The following is a 21637-nucleotide window of genomic DNA, read 5'->3' on the forward strand; positions in this document are numbered from 1 at the left end:
CTGTCTCCTCATAAAATTGACAGCGGCACCCGACGATTACGGCATGCGAAACACAAGCACACAAAACATTGGGACGGTTCCGTTCCGGTGGGAAAATGATAGTTTTTCAGCTAGCTTTAGAAAGCGTTCGGCACTGTGGCACCGTGGCACACACACACACTTTTCTGTGGCTGTAAAAACATTAGGTTTAAGATGAACCCTACTGGGAGAGTGCCCTGTTGCTCCGTGTTGCTCGTGAAGATGTTCCGGTTTTTTATGAGCGGTACAGTTTTCCGATACACTCTTGTCGATGATGTCGACCGGTGCTTTGCTTTTCATGTTTACGATTACCACCGGAAGCTTGTCGCAAATGTTTGATTCGAAGGATGAACTTATCCCAATAAAGGTTTTGACAAATAGTCAGTATTTTACATCTCGACATTGACCAAACAAAACCTTTCTAGTGGTATGGTTTCCGTTACATTTTATGGAACTAAAAAAAGGTTCTGTTTGAGTGGTTAAAAACATTTATATGAAACATGTTGTTGGATGTTAACTTGGGAATGAAAGTCATTATGAAATTATTGTAGCTATTCCCTTGAGTTAGCTTTATCCAGTTTGTACTTCATTTGATTTATTTGCGCACTTATGTATTACAAGGATTTATGTATTTTCGGGGAGCGAAAAATACACGGATTCGTAGAGTTCGATAGGGATGGGTAGGGATAAATGTTTAATCTTGCCAGAAGTCTTGAGTCGTCTATTTCCCCAACTAACAATTTAGCTTCGAATACACATTGAGAATCATTGAGCCTATGGGCGATAATTTGAAGGCTTAATAGTAAACAGATAGATCTATAGTCAAGATGGAACGAAATATTAAGCGAAAACGAAAGAAGAGCCAAACGAATGAAGCGACGTTGAAAAGCTTCGACCTTGTTGGGCTGTACTTTGGAATTGCCATGGCATAGAACACAGTAAGACTCTAGTAAAGTAAGGACGTAGCTTACATTAAAGAGCATGTCGGATTATTTAATTCTTCAAACAGCTTAGAAATAAAACCTAGCATTCCCCAAGCTTTATTTAGAGTATTTCTTAAATGTACATCTAAACTTTGTTTAGTGTCTAAAATAACCTCTAAATCACAGATTTCGCTGTTACTTTTGATGTATAATGAATGCTTTGTAAATGTGTGAAAGGAGGTAGTCTTTAGAAAATGTAAAGGATTCCATATTTACTTCCGTTCTAACATTTTCTTTCAAAACCATGTTAATCTAAATAAAAATTTGAGTAAAATCTAAAATGTTGTTTAAATTGCTGTTATACTTGTTAATTAAAATTGTGTTCTCTCGTATGTCTCAACACCTACGAATACTTGACAGTAGTCTACACATTTTCCAACTCTAAGGTAATCTCCTTGACTTGCCTATAAATATACGCAAATGTATTACCTATCGTCATAAATTGCATTCGATTTGCAGTTAAGCTCGATTGTGCTTTGCATCACCCAACTTCCACCGTATTTGTGCAGCAGAAACACCAAACCCCATTAGCAAAAAAAAGTACAATAACACACAAAAACCACAACCGGCAAGCAACACAAACTCAACTCAAAGCGAAGTACATTTCGATTGACTGGTGGCAAGCGTTACCAACCGTTACCTTCTTTACCGATGACCGATACCCCTGTGTTTCGTGTCCTTCTACTGTCCATGAGCGATGACGAAAGCACCAAAAAACACACACACACTTTATAGCCACACAGAAACAGGGAAACTTTCTCACCACTTACGTACCCTGTTATGCTCCAAACGGGCCGTCAATCTTTCGACCAGACCGGGACTCGTGCGCTTCCCGTTCTCATTGTCGTTCAATTCATTCGCCCATCGCATGGCTGCACGGTTGTTACAAAATCCCATTAAAGTTCCAATTACATAAATTTATACCCGCGAATGAATGTGCTGTTCGGAAATGGTTCACGAGAATACGAAACCCTGCGGAAAGAAAAGGTGCTGCGGTTATGCTCATGTGTGCTGGCCTCGAAAGCCATTGACCAGCGCACAGTCAGACATGCTCCAATCCGGTGTTTAAGCTGGATGAACAATTATTTGCCATTCCAGTGTTTTACTAGCTAGAAGCCGTTAGAACTGTATGTTGTTGTTTTTTTTTGGTTATGCCAATCCATTCCTTCTCGTAAAACTTGCAAGAAACGGAACGGTGGTTTTTGTTTCGGAAGCGACGTTAAGTCGTGGCGGCCCCCGTTATTTGTGTTGCATGTACGTTGCTTTCACTTTATTCTAATTCCTTCATCATTCCTTTCTTCTTCTCTTCTCCAGTGGAAGCATACAACGGTACCCATCTACACCTGCCCAAGCTGGAGCGAAGACAAATGGGCGCGTATCTGTGCATCGCGTCGAACGATGTTCCACCGGCCGTTAGCAAACGTGTATCACTGAGCGTTCACTGTAAGTACAACGGCATCGTACGCACTTTCTATGCCCATGCCAAAGTCCAACAATACGTCTGTCAAGTTTGAGGAAAAACACAACCTAATAATGAATCGAGGAAAAGCAACAATGCATTTACACTGGGCGGGCTGCAACCTATCAACAGACCCGCAGGTAGAGGGTATGGTCTTGATATATTCAACTCGTGTATTTGTTCGAACGGGTTCGTTTATGACCGTACCGGTAATATGTATTGCTGGAAGATACTGGTGACGAACGGTCTATGGAAATGTTGGACTCATTTCCCAACCATCTAAATCAGCCTTTAGTGGTTTTTCTTTTTGTGTGTGTGTGGTATGATCGCATAGGATGGTTTGATGATTGTTCATGATGATTCCATGTACAAAACTAACCAGAATGGGCATTTTTTCTGAATACTGGTGATTAAAATAAATCATACGTATTCGAGAACGTTTTATAAAGTTTTTAAACCGCTTTATCGAATTTTGTGTGTGTCGTATTCTGAACAGGGAATATATTCAATGCAATTGAAGTTGAGAATCAATCATAACTATTCTCAAATTGACAATGGAAAACGTATTTTGTGAATTTTTGTGGTAGCTTCGCCTGCCCTACATGACGTACATGAGTACCGTGGATTAAATCTCATCCGAACTCCTGAGGCATGATTGACTATCTTAGTCAAAGAAATCCAGACAGACCAAGACCAGGACCTTGAGGTTGTAGTTAGTGTTGGGTCAAGTAGTTCTTTTGCATGAGCGGAGCGCACCGCTATCGCTCTCTAAAGTGTGAGGTGAGCTTGAGGTAGCTCCACACGGAGCGCTGCACACAGGAGCGAAGTTTCGCACCACAAAGGGCGCTGCACGCAGGAGCGATTGTGCGATGCAAATTTTTAGATGTTTTTATATTTTAATCTTTTTTTTTTATTTGAAGCATTATTTGAGTGAAAAGAATTTTATTTCAACCAATTGGCATTAAAATAAATCTACATCTATATCTATATCTATATCTATATCTATATATATATAATTCTCGTGTCGCGGTGTTAGTGTGCAAACTCCTCTTAAACGGCTGAACCGATTTGTATGAAATTTTCGCTGAACGTTCGTTAGGTATGAGAATAGGTTTAGCGCTATAGTTCGTTTCGCTAGGTGGCCTCTGGCCAATATTATGACTTCTTTTCTGTTTTTCCTACGGGTGTTATCAAGTAGGCATAGCCATTTTTTCAACACGAACACTATGTTGAACACTACTGAAATCATCAATCAAAGTAGGTACACATGACGATTTATTTGTGCAATTTTATTCATTAAAGCATAAAGTGAATGATAAATAAGTAAAAACGAGTGTGTAAATAATAAAAAAAATGTTGTGTAGTGATTTGAGGCTCAGTGGTATATGTGGAATCGGCGCCTTACACGGAGGGATCTGGTATTAAATCCCATTCGTCAAGGAAAGCCAGAAATGCCTCCTGAAGTAGCAGAAAAGAAGAAGAAGAAGAGCCACAAAAGAACAAAAATTGCTTTGATTGGGAATATCATTTGGATTAAGAATGGCAATAATTTAAAAATTTTCAATTGATCAACGATATTCTCTAATCGCCACTCTAATAATACCATACGAATCAAGATTGAACACTCAAAATGTTTGCATTAATTACAAAAGGCATGTTTAAGGGCAAAGCTAGGTTTGCCGGGTAAGCTAGTCAATTTATAAAATTTTGCAAAATTACTCAAAAAAAGGTTAGGCTATAGCCTTAGGAAATTTTCAAATTTTTGGAAGATTTTTATTTTTTTATTATTTTTTATTCTTTTTCTTATTTAAAGCATTATTTGAGTGAAAATAAACTTATCTCAACCAATTCGCATTAACGTAAATCAATTTATAAAATTTTGATAAATATCCCAAAAAAGCTAAGGCTATAGCTAGTGTTGGGTCAAGTAGTTCTTTTGCATGAGCGGAGCGCACCGCTATCGCTCTCTAAAGTGTGCGGTGCGCTTGAGGTAGCTCCACACGGAGCGCTGCACACAGGAGCGATTGTGCGATGCGCTCCCAGGAGCAAAGTTTCGCACCACAAGGAGCGCTGCACGCGGCAGTGATTTCGTACCTCTTTTTCCCGTGGGCTGTGCGGGAGCGCGCACAATAAGATGAGCGGAGCGATTGAGGTACCTCTTTCGGTCTTGACCCAACACTGGTTGAAGTACCACAAAAGAAGACGAAGGTTTTTTTTATTCAAAAGTGTGATTTGATTTGTTAAAAAAAATTAACCTAAATATAAACATTTTAATCACAAAAACCAGTTTGAACTCACAAAACAATAAGTTAAGTTTTAGTATATGAAAGTACTCTCACCAACCAACTGAAACATTTGAATATACAATCACAAATGTCAATTTGGAAACGGACTCTCTCAATATGACAATTTCATATTTTAAAAATGACACTGACGAAAATGGAACATATGTCATTCATGCAATTCATGTGAAAATATATTAAGCCTTTCTAGCACAACACATTTCACACAGTTTCCACGACAATTCCATGAATTTAAATAACTGACCGTTCGATTCTGTTATGCCATACAGTACATCGATACCTGCCCATCAACATTCTGTGGATGGTTTGCTATTTTTCGAAATGAATGAGGCTAGTTTTTACCTACAACAGTGGTCGAGTAAAATTGCGTATCGGGTTTGGCATGGTACATTTTGTAAAGTATTCAGCACTAATTTCCTCCTATTCGGGTTGTTTCTATTCATTTCAAACTCTTCAATACTGTGATTCATTGTGCTCATGTGCGCTGCTCGATATCGATACCATCATCACCAGTTGCACCATCGGTACGGCCAACGAGTCAGCTGCTGGGCGCTCCGCTCGGTTCCGACGTGCAGCTCGAGTGTACGGTGGAAGCATCACCGATGCCCGTGTCCTACTGGTTGAAGGGTGGACGCGTTCTACCGAACAACTTTGCCAGCGCATCGAACGGCAATTACGAGCAACCGAGCCTAAGCCGACCGGAAATGCTGCTTGACGGGTAAGTGTGTACCGTGGTTGCGCGCTGGGAAACGCTGGAAAACCCCAAACTCATCATATTAACACGAGCAAACGAGCTGAAAGTTAAATTTTCCGAAATGCCACTTCGTTTCTTTCCATCAATTTGCTATACCCAGAACGTGGAATGCACGGACTGTAATTGATTTCTTCCGGCCGTTTTTCTTGGAAATTTGAAAGCACTGTATGTGCTTCGATGAAGGCCTTTCATTTACAAAAAAGTAGTTGATAAAAAGTACCTTTTTGTCAAGTGAATTGCATAACTTCAGTGGAGTTTTCCTCCCAAAAGGAACATTTCATCACGGAGCTAGCAAAACATGAAAACCGCGTGACAAAAACAATCTTGTACACTCTGTGGTTTGTGTGGGGGAAGCATAATAATCGTCCCGTAACTTTGTCAACAACTTGTTTGTTCCTTTTTAACAAGTGTTGTCACCCCGGGTGGGCATGAAATGACGGGAAACCCCCATTAGCGATTCAAAATCGCAGCGAGATCGTACTAATTTGACTTCACTTCCCACTGTTTTGCTTCCCTAGACCCAAGTACGGCATCACCGAGGATCGGCACGGGTTTCGCACCAACATGCGGCTGGTGGTACGATCGTTTTCACCGGTTGACGTTGGGACGTACCACTGCGTCAGCACCAACTCGCTGGGGCGGGCCGATGGCACTATGAGACTGTACGGTAAGTTCTTGCTACTCTTTAAACCCATGTTCATGGTTGATGCGAGCTTTCATTCAGGTCCTTACAGCGGTCGTGGTCTATTTCTTACTATTTATTTGAACAATTTTGTTCCTTTTAAAATCAGAAGGCAAACAATTATGCTTCATCTGATCTTTTTACATTCATTTGGAACAACCTTTATACTTGTTAATGTATTTTAAAATTTAAAAATCCTATTGTAAAGTCCACACTTGTTCATTCTTAAGATACGGATGGTTCCGGCGTAGCCTGGCGTGTTAAACTAAATCCCCAAAAAACAACACGAATCCACTGTCTTGTTTCGCCATTATTTGACCCTATCCGCCCATCATGTACTCTCAACAGCTGCTTCACGAACCGCTTAAGCTGGAACTGGTTCAAACATTCACCGTCAGCATGACAGCGTACTGCACACCACATTAAATGATCAAATTTTGCTATTTTCCTCCACCGAAAATTGTTTCCCAGCATCATCTCGCCCTGCGCTGGAAAAGCTGTTTCTCTCGAGTTGATTGTTTTTAACTTATTTCTTTTATTTTCTTCACCTTTTCCACCCACCTTCTCTCTCTCTCCTGGCCAGGTTTTTTTTTGTACCATGTAAGTAATTTCCTTTGCCGGCTCGTACCTCGTGTGGCAGCCCTAGGTTTACGATTATCGCTGTTTAATGGCGAAACCTGTTGTCTCGTTACGAGCTTGCGGAGAAGTAAATTGATTGTTCACCGTCGTTTTCTCTTCTACCGTCGCATGCACCGAGTGCAACGTATTGGGCGAGTTCGAGTACGTTTTGCTCGCGGGTGCTGCATGCCATGCTGGGTACGAAGTTGCTGTGACTGCAAGCTGCAGGCAATTATGGTGGGATTTTGGGTTGTTTTCCGCATTACTGAAACACTGCTGGTTTCCACTGGGAGAAAGCAATTTTCCCGATGGTTGTGCCTTCGGGGTGGGAAAAGTGAAATTACAAATTAATATGGCACGTATGGGGCAAGTGCTTCCTCAGGGATTCACATTGAAAGGAATTGTTAAAATACCAGGCAGTGCGCGTTGATTTTTGAGATTATTGGAAACATGTATTTTATTTTTAATTTTTGAAATGCAGTATAATATTACAGTTTCACAGATATTGAGGTTATGTGATGGTCTTCGCTTCGAGATTTGAAATGTAGCACGAGCTCGATCAAAGTTTAAATTTGTTACTTTATTCGTTATAATTCTAAAAATATTCAATTAACTTTTAGTTTTTTTTTTATTCTTAAAGAACGGCCTGGCCGTATTGACCTTCAAGTTTTCATTTAAAAGAAAAATAAATTTTCATAAGTGATCTTAAATTACGAGTGGTATACGAGCCTTTACCTACATCATTCAGTGATCACATAAATTGCGGTTCGCAACTAATAAGTGATACGTCACCATTCGTTTCGATTGACGTAAATGATGATGTTCACTTCAACGCAGCCGCTGGTTTGTTGCACTTTTTCCATTCACTCTCCTCCCCCACTCCCTACGGGTGCTAACTCGTATAGTTTCCACCCAACCAGTCGATGGTAATCGGTTAATTGGAAAGCGCAAGATTGTACCACAAGCATCGACACTTGCGAGCGTATCATGTCAATATGCATATTAATTAACTTTCCACCGAATCGTCAACAACCGGGCGTCTCCATTTGGTTGATGTTCAAAACGGAACGCATGGTTAGTGTACCGACAGCTCATAAATTATGACATTTTGAAGTTTAGTTAATTTTGTTGCTTCTGTGATGTTTTTGCATCCTCCACGCTGCTCCCCTTGTGTTACGCAAACCCCTTCAATTTACTCTTTAGAACGCACCGATGCATTCACGATGTGGCTGTTTATTGGCGTTTGCACACCCTCTTTTGTGTGTGCGCGTTTGTGTGGACATGTACATATTTAATGTTGCGAAAAAAGAGCAAGCAGTCAGTCAGATTATTAGATTAATGCAGCGAAGTTGACAAGCGTTCAACACTCCCGAATGCAGCTCATCCATTCGAATGGGGGTTGGGAAAAATGTGCAAGCGAGCGAACGGTCATCAGCATTATCATGAATAAATTAATTATGTGTTTACGCTCGCACGAAAATGTGTCATTTTCGTAGCATCGCAACCCTGCGCGTCCTAAACCACTGTCCGCACCACCGGGATCAGTAATGAATAGAAAGCATTCAGTTAGATGAATGTCCTTAAAGATACGACGCTGAAAGTTGGCCATGAACAGAAAACGATGAAATGGCATCTTTCTTTCTGTTATTTGCACAAACTCGCAAGGAGGCGAGTGCCATTCGTCATCGTTTGTCCACTGGCATACCATGCATTTATGTTTTGCAAATTGTACAGTGCAGAACAAACGCTGTTGCTACTGTAAGGGAACTTTAATGCAAAGAAGAATTTTTGTTGTTGGTGTAATACTTGGTAGAATTACCACAGTTAGATTACGGTGTATGGATTATTTTAAAATATCAAAACTTGTACATTTGAAGCGGTCCAATAATGCCGATTTCATTACGTTGATTATTAGTTTCATAAAGGATCAATGGATACTATTTTATAACAGCAATAAAAAAGATATGGAAATGCCTTTCAAAATCCTAAATACAGCATACAAAAATGACATATTTGAACCGATAAAGATTTATGTTTCCTCTACTTACAATAATATTCGTTGCAAATATTTCGTTCATAAGTGTCAGAGCGAAAACTGCTATGAATGGAAAAAAGAGAAAGAAAATGACTTAAAATAAATATGAATGCAGGGAAGGAAGCAAAATGTGAAAGACACAGCGGGAAAGTGCATATAAAATCAACGTCCCTAAGGATGACAGTAAAGCAAGAAAAATACGACAATCCCTCCCACGAACAAACTCCTTTCGCATCTTAGCCACGGTCGTATTTTTCCATCTCGATGGCACTGTCCATTCGTGGAACTGAGGAAGCCAACGACAAATACTCACACACACACGTCATGGGTGGCGCAGAGGAAGAGAACTAAAAGGAAAATCTGTATTTTTCTGCATTACTTCCACTTCCGGTAGCCTGCTAAATGGGGAAAGCTGCGAACGAGAAATCAAGACGTCCGCTAGTGGTGTAGACTCGTGGTAAAATGTATCACAATATCCCACCGAAGAATGAGAAGCACGTTATTCTTCTTTATATTGTTGCACTTTTCTACAATCTGCCGCCCCTTGCTGTGTGTGACCGGTTTTGTAGGACAAAGTATGAAAAATTATGCCCGGCAAGGTGAGAATGTTGCGCGAATGGATGGCTCATCCGATTTAGTGTCATTTTCTCACCTACTTTTCTGCCTAATCCTGCCGGTAAGGTGAGCTGCGAGCATGCGAGATGCACGGGACACAATCGCAGCACGTGATTTGAATAGGAATCCAATAAAGCTTCAACATTATGATGGATTGTTGCGCACTGGGCAAAGTGGGTGTACGGTGGGTGTACTACGGTGGGCACAAATACAGTGACAATATACCTCGAGGATGAATCGAGACATTTCAAACAAAAGGTAAATAATGATGGAAGACGGTTCGCATGGTGGTAAACGTGGACGGTAGACGATTTCTTACCATTTCCAGTACGTGCTTACAGAGCTGGCAGAATGTGTAAAGGTGAGATTGTTCCTATCTGCTAGGAAGCAACTTCAATGACAAACAATTACACGAGAAAGATTTTAATGCGTGAGCTTAATGAGGGGTTTTCGTTTGGAGAGTCTTTGAAATTGCTTTGGACTCGGAATAAACTAAGGACGAAGGATATAATTTATTTTATTTGCTAATAAAAGTTTCGTGTCTCAATTTCTTTCTTGAAATCAGTGGAAGCAGAAATCCAACTTGAAAACATTGACAACAATACGAAACATTTTACATGCACACATATCAAACATATTTCAGAGGTTTTTCATTTAAAATATTATTTTAATCATAATAAGGCCACTTTCTTAATATACTAACTCCTCGTTTCAAAGTTCTACATTGCGTGAACTCTTTGCAATTTTTTTTTCATCTGGAGACGTAGCGGGTTCAACAGAAACCTAACAAACGGACAGCACGGCGCACAATGTGAACAGGACGAAGACAATGATGAACTTCATGGTGACGGATAGATTTTTATTTAAGTTACTGAAGATAGAATGAAAATCTTCTGAGTACTATAAAACAACGTATCCGCACGGTGATAGGATAAAAATTATAATAGAAACAGAAGCAGTAGTATAATTCTTGAAGAATATTTCTCAAAAATTGATTTTGCGACATTATTTTGTGAAAAGAGATATGAAAGACTTTCTCCTTATTCGTTTGTATTAAAACAACTAAAATATTAATATTTGTATTGTAATGTTAAGAAAAGGTTCCATGGAATCGCTCGACATTCGAATATTTCGTGACCCGTTTGCCAACTGCGATGGTTCAATACTCGGTAGATTTCGGTGAAAACATAATTGCTTATTTTCCTGAATAATATTTGGAGTTTTTCTAAACCACTCTTATCATTTAATGTTTGGTCATGTAGTCACTTTGGGAGCAGGAACGCAAAAATTCAAGTGAGGTGTCGAACCCTCACTCCATTTATCAAGTGACTGCGAAATTCTCTAGAAACCTAGAACAAACATATTATCCAAACAAAAATATTAGTATGGTTTCGCGTTGCCCAAAGCAGCAAATTGATTCCAAAGAACAAAGTAATAAATTTCAAAAATTTCGTAAAAATTTCCACAAAAATGCAACGGATGATTTTTGTTTTATCATGAACACTTGTGTCAAGAGGTGAAATACTGCTGCACGTGCGGATTTACGTGTTTTTTTAACATCTTCATATTGCAGGTTATAACTATCAACAGATAATGATGTCTAAAGTGTGTAACAAAGCCATGTACACAATAAATTTTGGAGAATATAATCGCTAAAAAATACAGTTCACTGGTAGCTTATGTGAATGAATAAGTTAAAGTAATTCAATAAAACTTCAAAATATTTTGCACATTGATGCTATAGAGCTGACATTCACATTTAAAAACAGAAAAAAATATACAAATGCACCTATCAGAAAACAGTCGGAAACGCAGAACAATTTTGATTGCATTTCCGAAACGAGTTCAAGCATATTTTCTTCAGCTTTATCTCAGTTTCGGTTGTAACCATATTTCACATAAACCTTACCCATACAATCAACCCCCTAACGATATTGCCGAACCGATGCCAGACAGACATAAATCGTGTAAAATAAACATCACACGCAGCAAACGATCTGCCACTGCAAGCGCATGCAAATGGCATTCACCGGTACCGGGAAATGTGTGCTACGTGATTCCTGGATGCCCGGATGAAAAATCATTCTGATTGCACAACGTCGAGTATTTGCGCCGAGGAGCCACCATTTGCTTGAGACGAATCATCAAACATAAGAATTTACCTGGCGTGGTGATCTGCTTGTGTATTTTCTTCGAGTGTGTGCTTCAGAAAAGTGCTGAATTTTGAGATTTAGCATTGGTAACATCGGCTGTTTCTTTTTTGTATCCTTTTCCACAACATGCCGCTTAGCCTGTTCGGGTTTTGGGTTGTAGTCGTATCCTTCCCTCGCTCTTATCGATCGATACAACAAGCGCAGTGGTTTACATTATGGGTTGGCAAAACGGATGGCTGCACGGTTTGGGGCATGGGCTCGTTTATTCTGCACAAAACCGGAAAACAATAATCACGGGGCTCTGTTTGCATCGATTCTTGCTTCGGTTTGCGCTATTGACGCTGAAGATATTGCAATCAGTGGACGTAAACAATGTTTATGATCCATTACTGCAGTCGCAGAAACGTGGCAAAATCTTGTTTATCGTTGTGCTTGGCAAAAGGGCGTTGGGTGGATGTTGTAATGGTTCGTTGTTTGTTTTGTCGAAACTGTTTCCCCAGCTCAAGCTGGTTTATTGTTACTACGAGGCATGTGCCAGGTGGTTTACTATTATTTCTGGGTTTTTAAAACATTACAACTCATCTATTAAATTAACATTATTTTAAATTAACGCAAATATTCGACTAACAAACTGATGTAAACAATTACTTTTTGTAAACTGAATGTTTCAATTACAATTATATTTAGAGTAAACTGAACCTTAAATGGTCAAACTACCAAACTCTTCCAAACAAAGACCAACATGCCAAAGAAAAAAAAACTTAATCGTCACTAGTACAAGCTCTTTGAAGTCGCAATACACTCATCCCATTGGAGCTGCACAAACAAATTCGCACAGCTTTAATTGTGTCCCAAATACAAGCATTTATACTTCTAAATTCCAAACATTCCAAAAAACAAACGGTCACGGTGTCACGGTGGCTTATTCATTCCCGTGAAAATTCCTTTCATGATTCAATCGCATGCACAACCATCGCACCGTTGTACAGCGACCGTGTCAACTGTGCTTTGGGACTTTAGTCTGGCGAAATTTGGTCCAACCAGACTTTCACTTCAATAATTCGCACCTTATCAGATTGAAAGATTATCCCGAGGTTATGCCGTGCGGTGGGAAGCTGATGGTGAATTCTATTGTCGAACACACGATACAATCCCTATAATCAGCACCATCATCATCATCATCATTGTGAAAACAATCAAAGGACTGTAATTAAAATGGAAAGAGTCATTGCTCGGGATAGCAAACAAAAAAAAAACTTCCACCACGTACTGAGAGGAGAGATTTAGGTTTCCACCTCGATCTGCTCGACACTGCGAATGCTAATTATATTTTGTGATTAGACCCAGTGTCCATTCAAAAGCAAAGTACAAAAAAAAAGGATAGGCACTGGTTACGGTTGTCGTTTCGATTTTGATTTTCGGGATTTCTATAACATAAGGTGCCTTTGTGGCGGGAAAGAGAAGCACCAAAAACCAAATAGAAAGAAGCATCAACAACTTTCATCCTAAAGCTATTTGAATGGAAATGGCTTTACGACTGAATCGCACAAAAGGGCATCATCAAAAGGGGTTTTTGTTTAATGCTATTCTTTCGCTGAGCCGTCCGTTCACGAAACCTATGTTTGCACTTACCGGTAAGGGATTTAAATTTCATCATTATTGTGTACCCTAATTATAGAGCAGTTGCAAAACGAACTTGCATTCTGCGTAGAAAGAAAATACATTTCATGATTATTTTAATTATTTTTGAAGAAAAAAAAACGTTCTGCACATTCATCATACGCTTTTGATTATTTGGGATTAGTATGTACGCATTTCTGAGGATTTTTTTTTCAAAGTAGCTTGTCAACTCTATGTGATTTCCTTTTCTATTGTTATCCAATCGAATTACAATTTTGGTTTTTTTAATGCTGTTGAATTTCCCATTATTCTTCTGCTGTTTGCTAATTTATTCTCCAGATACGTCTTATTTATTGAACTATGCCAACGTCCCGCATCACGATGCTGTAATGCGGAATTTTAAAAACTCATAACCTGTCAAATAAATTTTAAGTGCTATAAGAAGGCATAATGAAATTCTTTTGCAAAAAACCTTAAATTAGTTGTGTACTACACAATAAAGTGTAATGAAAAAAAATATATATATATTCATTATTTTTCGTTATATTTTACCCTTTGAAGCAGCTTTTATATTGGAAATAAGATAACAAATTTTGTTACTCATGCTTAGGTCTATTGCTTGCAGTGTGATTGAAATATTCGCTCCAAGGAAAAAAAGCACAGCTACCGAAATAATGAAAAAGGCACTATGTACAAAGTGCAATAAAAAAATAAAAGATGAGCTTCAAAGTTTGAATGGACTTTTTGTTCTATTCACCTCTGCCTTCCTGTTTCCCGGATCGCGTCCACCCCCATTATTGTGCCGTAGGCTTTTAGCTGCGAAAGAGCATTAGCTCATCAAACCCTCTAGCCACTCTACCGGTACCGCATCACTTTGGCCATTTGTCGCATTTTCAGGCGCATTACGCCCTGATCCGTGGACGTACAACATCATTATCGGGCGTGAACAAAACGAATGAACGCGCGTCGGCACCGAAATGGCAGCTCGTCAGCATCAACATAATCATCATCAGTGACGACCGCGGCATGGTGTGCGTTGGTCATTGGACCGAATGGTCGTGAGCTTCATTGTTGCGTCAATGGCTCAATAGAACGAACCGGAAAGAGCTACACGTTTCTTCCTTTAAACAGTGCAAACGAAGGAAGAAAAAAACGAAACACACACAGAAAAACGCACAATAAAAGAAGACGAATAAATCTTCCAAAATGTAGAACACAATCACAGGCGCGAGAACCGGGCAGCAAAAGGGAAAGCTCCGTCACACTAAATGAAAAAAAAATCCCATTCCCACGCATTTGCCACCATCATCATCAAAGGGAAGGATTTCCACCCGGATTCGGTTAGGTTTCCGGTAGCGGGCTGCTGCTGTTCACTGTTTTTGTGGATGGAATTTTCGGTGGAATTTGTTTTCATTGGTGTTGCTTTGCTTTCGTCTTGTTCTGTTTTCTTCTCCATCGTCACATTTTTGACCCGGACAAAAAGGTTGGAGTTTGTTCTTGTTGTTTCTTTGTTCGTTAATTCTTCCCATCACACTAAAGAACGCAATGGGGAACAAATTTCGCACACAAATTGATGCATTGTATTTGTTTGGGTTTTTTTGGTTTTGTTTTCGTAAAGAATGTCACCGATGGTAGACGATTCGCACGCATTTTACGTTTTTCTTTTACACTCCTTCACGTTCCCACTGACCAGTGGTTGAAGTTGTTATCGGGACCATTCTATTTCTTGCTAAAAAGGAAGCTCGCGGAAAAGAGTCTCCACTGACAAAAGATACAACATCATTACATTCGCCTCGGTGGACGCGTGTGTATGAATGTCTCGCTCTTTTTCGACACGGATGTTAATCGTGTTTCCGGTTTAGTTTTTTTTCGTCTCATGTTCTCTTAATCAACCGAAAACCTGACAACCAGCAACCATTTTCATGCGCTCTATATATTTCTTCTGTTTCTCTTCCTTTTTTAACACGATAGAAATAAAAATTCATCCGGGCGGTGCGCAAACAACGGACGATCAATTAAATATAATTGGAGGTAAGTGGTTATACGGCTGCTTCTTACAAATGTATTCATGCCCATGCACGCAATCAAACACGGTTCCTGTTAGGGGTAGTTTTGGGAAGATTTTTCTATTTTTATCCAAATAGAGGGAGAAAAAACTGTACCCAGCTAACCATCGTTTTGACCAGCATGCGTAATGAAGCGATAGAAGATAATGTTGATGGGACATGTTTCGTTATTTTTTTTTGCAAGAATGGTTGTAATCACGTGGGCGCACGTTGCAGATCGTTGATGCTGAATGGCAGTTTTAGGATTGTAATGTAACGAGCGTAAAAATGACGCTTTTTGGTGTGACAGAGCGTTAAGGAATCAGAACAACATAATGGTTCTTAAGGCAATTTATTGTGTGAGAAACATTCGAAACTGTGACACTGGATTTAAAAAGAAAAATCAACAGTTCCGTATTATTTCAAACGAGCTGTTGAAATATGACGCAGCTCCGTTTCATTTGAAACTTTATTTCCACTCATTATACATAAAATATTTATTTCAATATTAGTACGAACACATTTCTAGCTAACTTTTAAAATTGCTTCGACTAACTACATATCATTTTGCGATTACACTGTCTATTGAAAAAACCATTTAAAAACAATTTTTGGGCCTTGATTAAAAAAAAAAAATCTGTTCACTACGAGAGGAACAATCACCCAATTAAATGTTAAATATAAATATTAGCTTAATTTCCGCACCTGGACAATGCATTCCGAATGTCATCTTTAACGTTTATGCTTCGTTCACAGGTCTAGCGGAAGCGGCACGAGGTCGTGGAAATTCCGCCACCAGCTCGCTACACCCCAACCGAACGCATCATTTTCTACCGATGGTGCTACTGCTGATCGTATCGCTGGCACTCGGTACGATACGAACGGTCATTTCCGCCAGCAGCGACAGCAACAGCCAACGTCGGAACGGTAACAGATGACACAATTTCGACATATCCGGTGCGTGATATCGAATCGGTAGAAGCTGTTGACCATCATCCACGCTTACCCCCGAATCCACCAGTGGGAATAAACGGCAGTGAATAGAAATGGCGTGGGAAAATGACAGTTTCATCGCTAGCTACATCAACACCTGTCCCATAACAAAAATGGCCGAACAGCGGTGTGGTAACGATTAGGTTTTATTGAACTTTACTCAATGGCAACAATAATATTTCGCCAAGGGAACGAGAACAAGGACGGTCAAGGCACGGGAGTGGATGGCAACATGAAACGGTTTTCATTTCTTCCCACGTAAGTGATTATTACGGGAGTACGCAGAGAAAGCGAACCAGCTTAGCAATGCTAGAAATGTGTAAAAATGTTTCCTCCTTCAAAGAAGTTTTCGATGTACAAAAAGTGGTTTTCTTTTTATCTTGCAAATACAGGCTGCATTTGTGGAAGAATTCTGCTTAGCGCAAAATGAAAACTTTCCAACATTATTTACCGTACCGTTGATGGAAAACTTGCATGTGGTCAGTAACGGCAACAGTTGTGCATATTCACCATCCAACCAACTGTGTTCGTACAGTTTTCGTACAAACTTAGTCCTACGCTCAGGCAAGTTTGTTTTTTTTTCTTCCTATGTTTTATAAAGTACTGGGCGTCTCCATTGATCGGGCGTCTCCATTCACTGGGCGCCTCCATCGACTGGATAGAAGGAGTGTTTGAAATTCAATTTCTTTACAAAACTCTGTAAAAGATGAATGGAAAAGTTTTTGAATGATGTTTAACTGTGAATCAAATTTAATTGCCGTCTACATCCGTAAAGCTACCGTTAAACTGTGTAACTTATTGGTTCCGCAGATGGAACGGTGAGATTAAAGCACCTGGACGAAGTAAAACATACAGCAAGCAACCATTCAAAGGATCAGTTTTTTTCCTAATTCTTCTACATTCCTCCTTTAATAGTTTGTTCAAAGCTTCACGGTACATCGTACTGAAGGAAACATATCTCTCCATTGCTGAAAATGGGCTTAAAAATGAAATAGAAATCAGTGACTAATCCATATACTTTTTTATTATTTTCATATGGTGAAGCAGATGCTTATGCAGAAGAAAGGCATAGCGATTGTTCATGCAATAAAATCAAAAGAAGGGAACATTCTTGTTGAATTTCAATTTGAGATAACTATATGAAACACCTTTTGACAGGAAGTAAGCTTTTGTTTACATTTCCTCACACCTCTGATGCTTGCTCTCCTCCTTGCCTGTCCCGCTTTCGTCAAGCAGGAAACTGATCACAGAATGAATAATGTTAAACCAAATGACACGAAAACTTCCAATACAATAACGATAAACAGATTGATCTAAGCAAGGAAATACGATCGACACATGAATGATCGTCAGATCCTTTTCATAAAGGATGGAACACGATGCATTGCAATCTGGTGGTGAAACATTGTAAATATCTAGAGGTAATTAATTCCACCAGATTCCATGCAGCACACAGCGCAGCAAACACGCTACAAAGCCAGGATGATCACCGTGTTGTGTATATTCAACCCAGAACACGATGCTTTTGCTCACGTACTCTATCCATCCATCCTGCTACGCTCTTTATTTTACTGTACTGTTTGCGAATCGAAAGTTTGTTCTCATAAATATTCGCCTTTTAACTCTACGATGCAACGCTGACCCGTGCGTGCCAAGGGTGAGTATGAGGTGACCACAGCAGCTATAACGAGATTTATCGGTGCATACAAAATCCTCACTGCAGAATACTCGAAACACAAAAACGCACAAAACGATGCAAAGAAAATTGAAAAACATCAGAAACCCCTTATAAAAACCTCAAACCAGCAGTATTGATGGAGCAAAATGTTAAGCTCACGGTACAGGAAAAAAAAAACAAATGAAACAAAGCCACAACACAAGACAACAAAAGCCTGCAATTGGGAAGCAAGTGCAACAACCGAAAACATGGTAAAACACAACAGAGAGGGAAAAAAATAAAGGACACGAAACTCGATCCCTCCGGTGGATTGGTTTGCTGGCACATAATTTATGACTGAATTTCATTCGAAGGGCGAGTAATTAATTATGAAAATTAATGATATCTCCGCCATCGCCACACTTCTGGACCTGGTTCGATCGTGATTACCCGCTTACTTGCTTTCGGTGGCGCTTGCAAATGCGAACTGAAACAGAATTTTGGGTTCCATCTTCAAAGCTCTGTTTGGTGGTAAAAAGGTTTTCCTGTTTTTTTGGCTATTCACACAAACATTGGCTGGTTTAATTTTTATCATGTTCTACTGGTTCCTATTTTTCTGTACCATCGATCATATTGGGAAACCTTTTTTTATGCTTGCATCTCAAATGAAAAATATTTTTTGTCGCTGTATTTTGTAGTTCCGTAAATATCTTTCACGGGCTTCTACAGCCATAGTGGAAATGTTAATTTTGATACAGTCAATGATGTACTTACCGCTAGCTGGAATCGATGAATGTAGCAAACTTTTTTTTCATAACCAGTTAGCAATTCATTTCCTTGTATGATTACTTTATGAGTTGCTCTTTTTCATCATTCGCATTTGACGAGCTGCAAACACGAAGCTCATTATCGCTGCTATTGACCAACATCCATACAGGGCTGTTACGCTTTGTATCGGTTTGTGCGTTTCATTTAAGGTTGATTATTTTAAATTTTGTTTCCCGAATTGTAATGGTATCAGCGTGTTGAAATTAACACACTTCCCGTACGCTGTGGTAATTTTTGTCCCTGTTCAATTATGCGTACAAACATTCTCGTCCATCATCCACATAATTAACATCCTATCGCAATAAAGCATCGTGTTCTACAACTTGTACCATACCAAATAGCCTATCAATAACTTCCACACATTGACCGTAAAAGCTTGTGTTTTTTTTCTAGCTTTAATGTTCACTAGTGTATAGAACGATGAGCATTTCTGTGGAAGGCTTCGTTTTCGTTTGCCATCAAGCAGAAGTTGTTGGTGCAGAAGACAATTAGGAGAGTAAAACACAATCGAATTGAGCAAAAGCTATATAGGCTTATGAAGCGAAAGCAAAGCGAAGCTACATAAATAATCAATTTGAAACCGATGCTATAAAACAAACAAAAATAAAGCCAGACCGAATGCAGAATGAGTGAGTACATACAATGAGTAATTATAAAGCAAATTGTGAAATATGGATAAAATGTGAGAAGAACTATAATTAAAAGAAAAAAAAAACGAATAATAAATAACAGTGCAAAAGAAAATGCAAAACAAACAATAAAACTAGAAAGAAGGTAAATGAAATGATTTACCCATGCTAATAGCAGAAAAACGATAGTTAAATACGAAGAAAAGAGAGAGAGAGAAAGAGAAAGATAGGAAATGAAAACAAAACAAGCAAACCACTTACATAAATCATAAGCCAAAATGGGAAGAAGAAAAAAAAACAACAAACAAACAAACAAACAAAACGTATCAAAGCTGTCGTACATTCATCTCGATATTCGAATATAGAAGTTTTAAGGCCTGCCCTGTACATATGTGCGTTACAAAGGTGTTACCTAAGCTCCCATCTTTCCCGTTCCCACATGCCCACACTTCCCTCTTGCCCACCCCAAAAGCAACAGACAGAAAAGGGTGTGCGCAGATAACAAACGTAAAAGGCTAAATGGAAACACCGACCGTTAGTGTCGGTGTGTATGAGTAACGTAACCTGTTGCAATAACTCAGACGATCAGAGTGAAGAAATAAACGAACAACCAAAAGCATCCCCAAAAAACTTACCTGTGTGTCCAATTGGATTGCATTCGCACTGGGAAAGAGGTTTGGCACTTTACGGTGAATTTCTGTTTCACTTTCTTTCACCAACATCCCTCCCCAAAAACAGCAACAGAAGGTGTTCGATCCGATCATGTTTGGTGCATTCCGGTTCATGGCTGACAGCTGAAAGATGACTGGCCCCGTTTTGGTTCATCCGTTGATAATGCTGCTGCTGGAAGTGGATTCCGGCGTTCCGACAGCCGGGTGGCCAACGTAACAGGTACTGTGTGTTTCGTTTCGGCAAAGGAGTAGAAAAAAACGAGATACAACTTTTTTTTCTCGTCCCGTTTTGTCCATTCCAAACCCTAGAGTACCAACCGTCAGTCACAGCCGGAAATCCTTGCGAGTTGACGGGTTGGCATGTTCTTGCTCTTGCTAGCTAAAGGTATATGTATAAACGGCGTACGATTCGACGCTCGTTGGCTTCCTTTTGTTTGAGGATCAGATTGTTGAGGCGAAGCGGAAAGCTTAGCTCATCGTTCCAGACACGTTCCGGGTGGCGGCCAGGCACAATCAAGCCGGAGAACCAAAGCGAAACCAAACGCGACCTCATGATGACCTCGGTTGATGTAGAATAGTTCGTTTTATTCGTCCGTTCGGCTGTCAGACTAAGCTTTGATCCCCATTCACCATGGTCACGGCTTTGCTGCATATATGTGTGCCGCCGGAGATACTATTTCAATCTCATCATTCCGCTCCGCTGCTCGCACACCAAAAAGGGCATCGCTGCTATGGAGCTTTCTGGCCGGGGGTTTTTTTTTGTTCGTACTTTGCTCCTGCCACATGACAATAATCTTCTGCTACACTCTTCAATGGCACTGTTTCATTTGGTTTGTTTCAGCTTCCTGCTTCTATTCCCTTTTTTTTGTTATTTGGACACGGTCTTTTTTCGTACGGTGTATGTACGTTATCTCACAGTTGACATTTAGTTTCAGCGCGTCACACACGGGAGCGAGTAGTGTCGCGTTCCCTCATCCGGAGCAGAAAGAATCGAGCAGGAATCTCACGGCAAATGACAGCTGACAGCAGCTGGCAATGATCAAACGGGCCACGGGTATACACTAACAACGAAACGCAACCGAACGTCAAACGTCAACTTGCTCACGCTTAACTTCGCCTTCTACTAGGCGACAGTATCGTAGCAGTTGGTTTACTGGTTGTTTTTTTTTCGTTTACCTGTCACCCGAAGACACGGCAAGTGGCACATTTTGGGATGCGGGAAGCTACGTACACAGGATTGTTTCCATTTTTTTTATTGTTCCAACAAAACTAGAACTTTGCACGGACGACGACTCGAGCCAGATCATAAAATATGAGAAACAATGCATCCGAGCAACTGTGTTTGACAGGATGCGCTTTGGGACTACGGGCAACAAACAAGCAAAGAAAAAATCAAGCAAACTCGAGCTATTGCTACTGGGCAGAAAGTAACAGTCGCGGAAAGGTCGCCGTGGTAAAGGAGTAAGACTTGAACCGGTGAATAATTTATGCTCCATCGGTTCAGCACACCAGGAAGGTAGATGCGGAAGAGGTAAAAGCTTTATGATATCGTTCTGTTTTGCGAGTGGTTTTCC

The 21637-nt window shown here is 39.9% G+C and overlaps 1 protein-coding gene across 11 annotated transcripts in view; it reads left to right on the forward strand.

Annotated features, from left to right (window-relative positions):
• Positions 1-20024, forward strand: part of LOC125764108 (lachesin) — a 58386-nt gene extending 38362 nt beyond the window's left edge. For all 11 annotated transcript variants that reach the window (XM_049427967.1, XM_049427965.1, XM_049427969.1 and 8 more), the window contains 5 exons: positions 2316-2444; positions 5277-5481; positions 6036-6184; positions 15212-15271; positions 16042-20024. In XM_049427967.1, coding sequence (XP_049283924.1) covers positions 2316-2444; positions 5277-5481; positions 6036-6184; positions 15212-15271; positions 16042-16223 — 725 coding nt within the window. In that variant the 3' untranslated portion in view covers positions 16224-20024. The remainder of the gene's footprint in view (positions 1-2315; positions 2445-5276; positions 5482-6035; positions 6185-15211; positions 15272-16041) is intronic.
• Positions 20025-21637: the final 1613 nt, after the last annotated feature.

The sequence above is a fragment of the Anopheles funestus genome, chromosome 2RL (genome assembly GCF_943734845.2).
Source record: "Anopheles funestus chromosome 2RL, idAnoFuneDA-416_04, whole genome shotgun sequence".
Lineage (NCBI taxonomy): Eukaryota > Metazoa > Arthropoda > Insecta > Diptera > Culicidae > Anopheles > Anopheles funestus.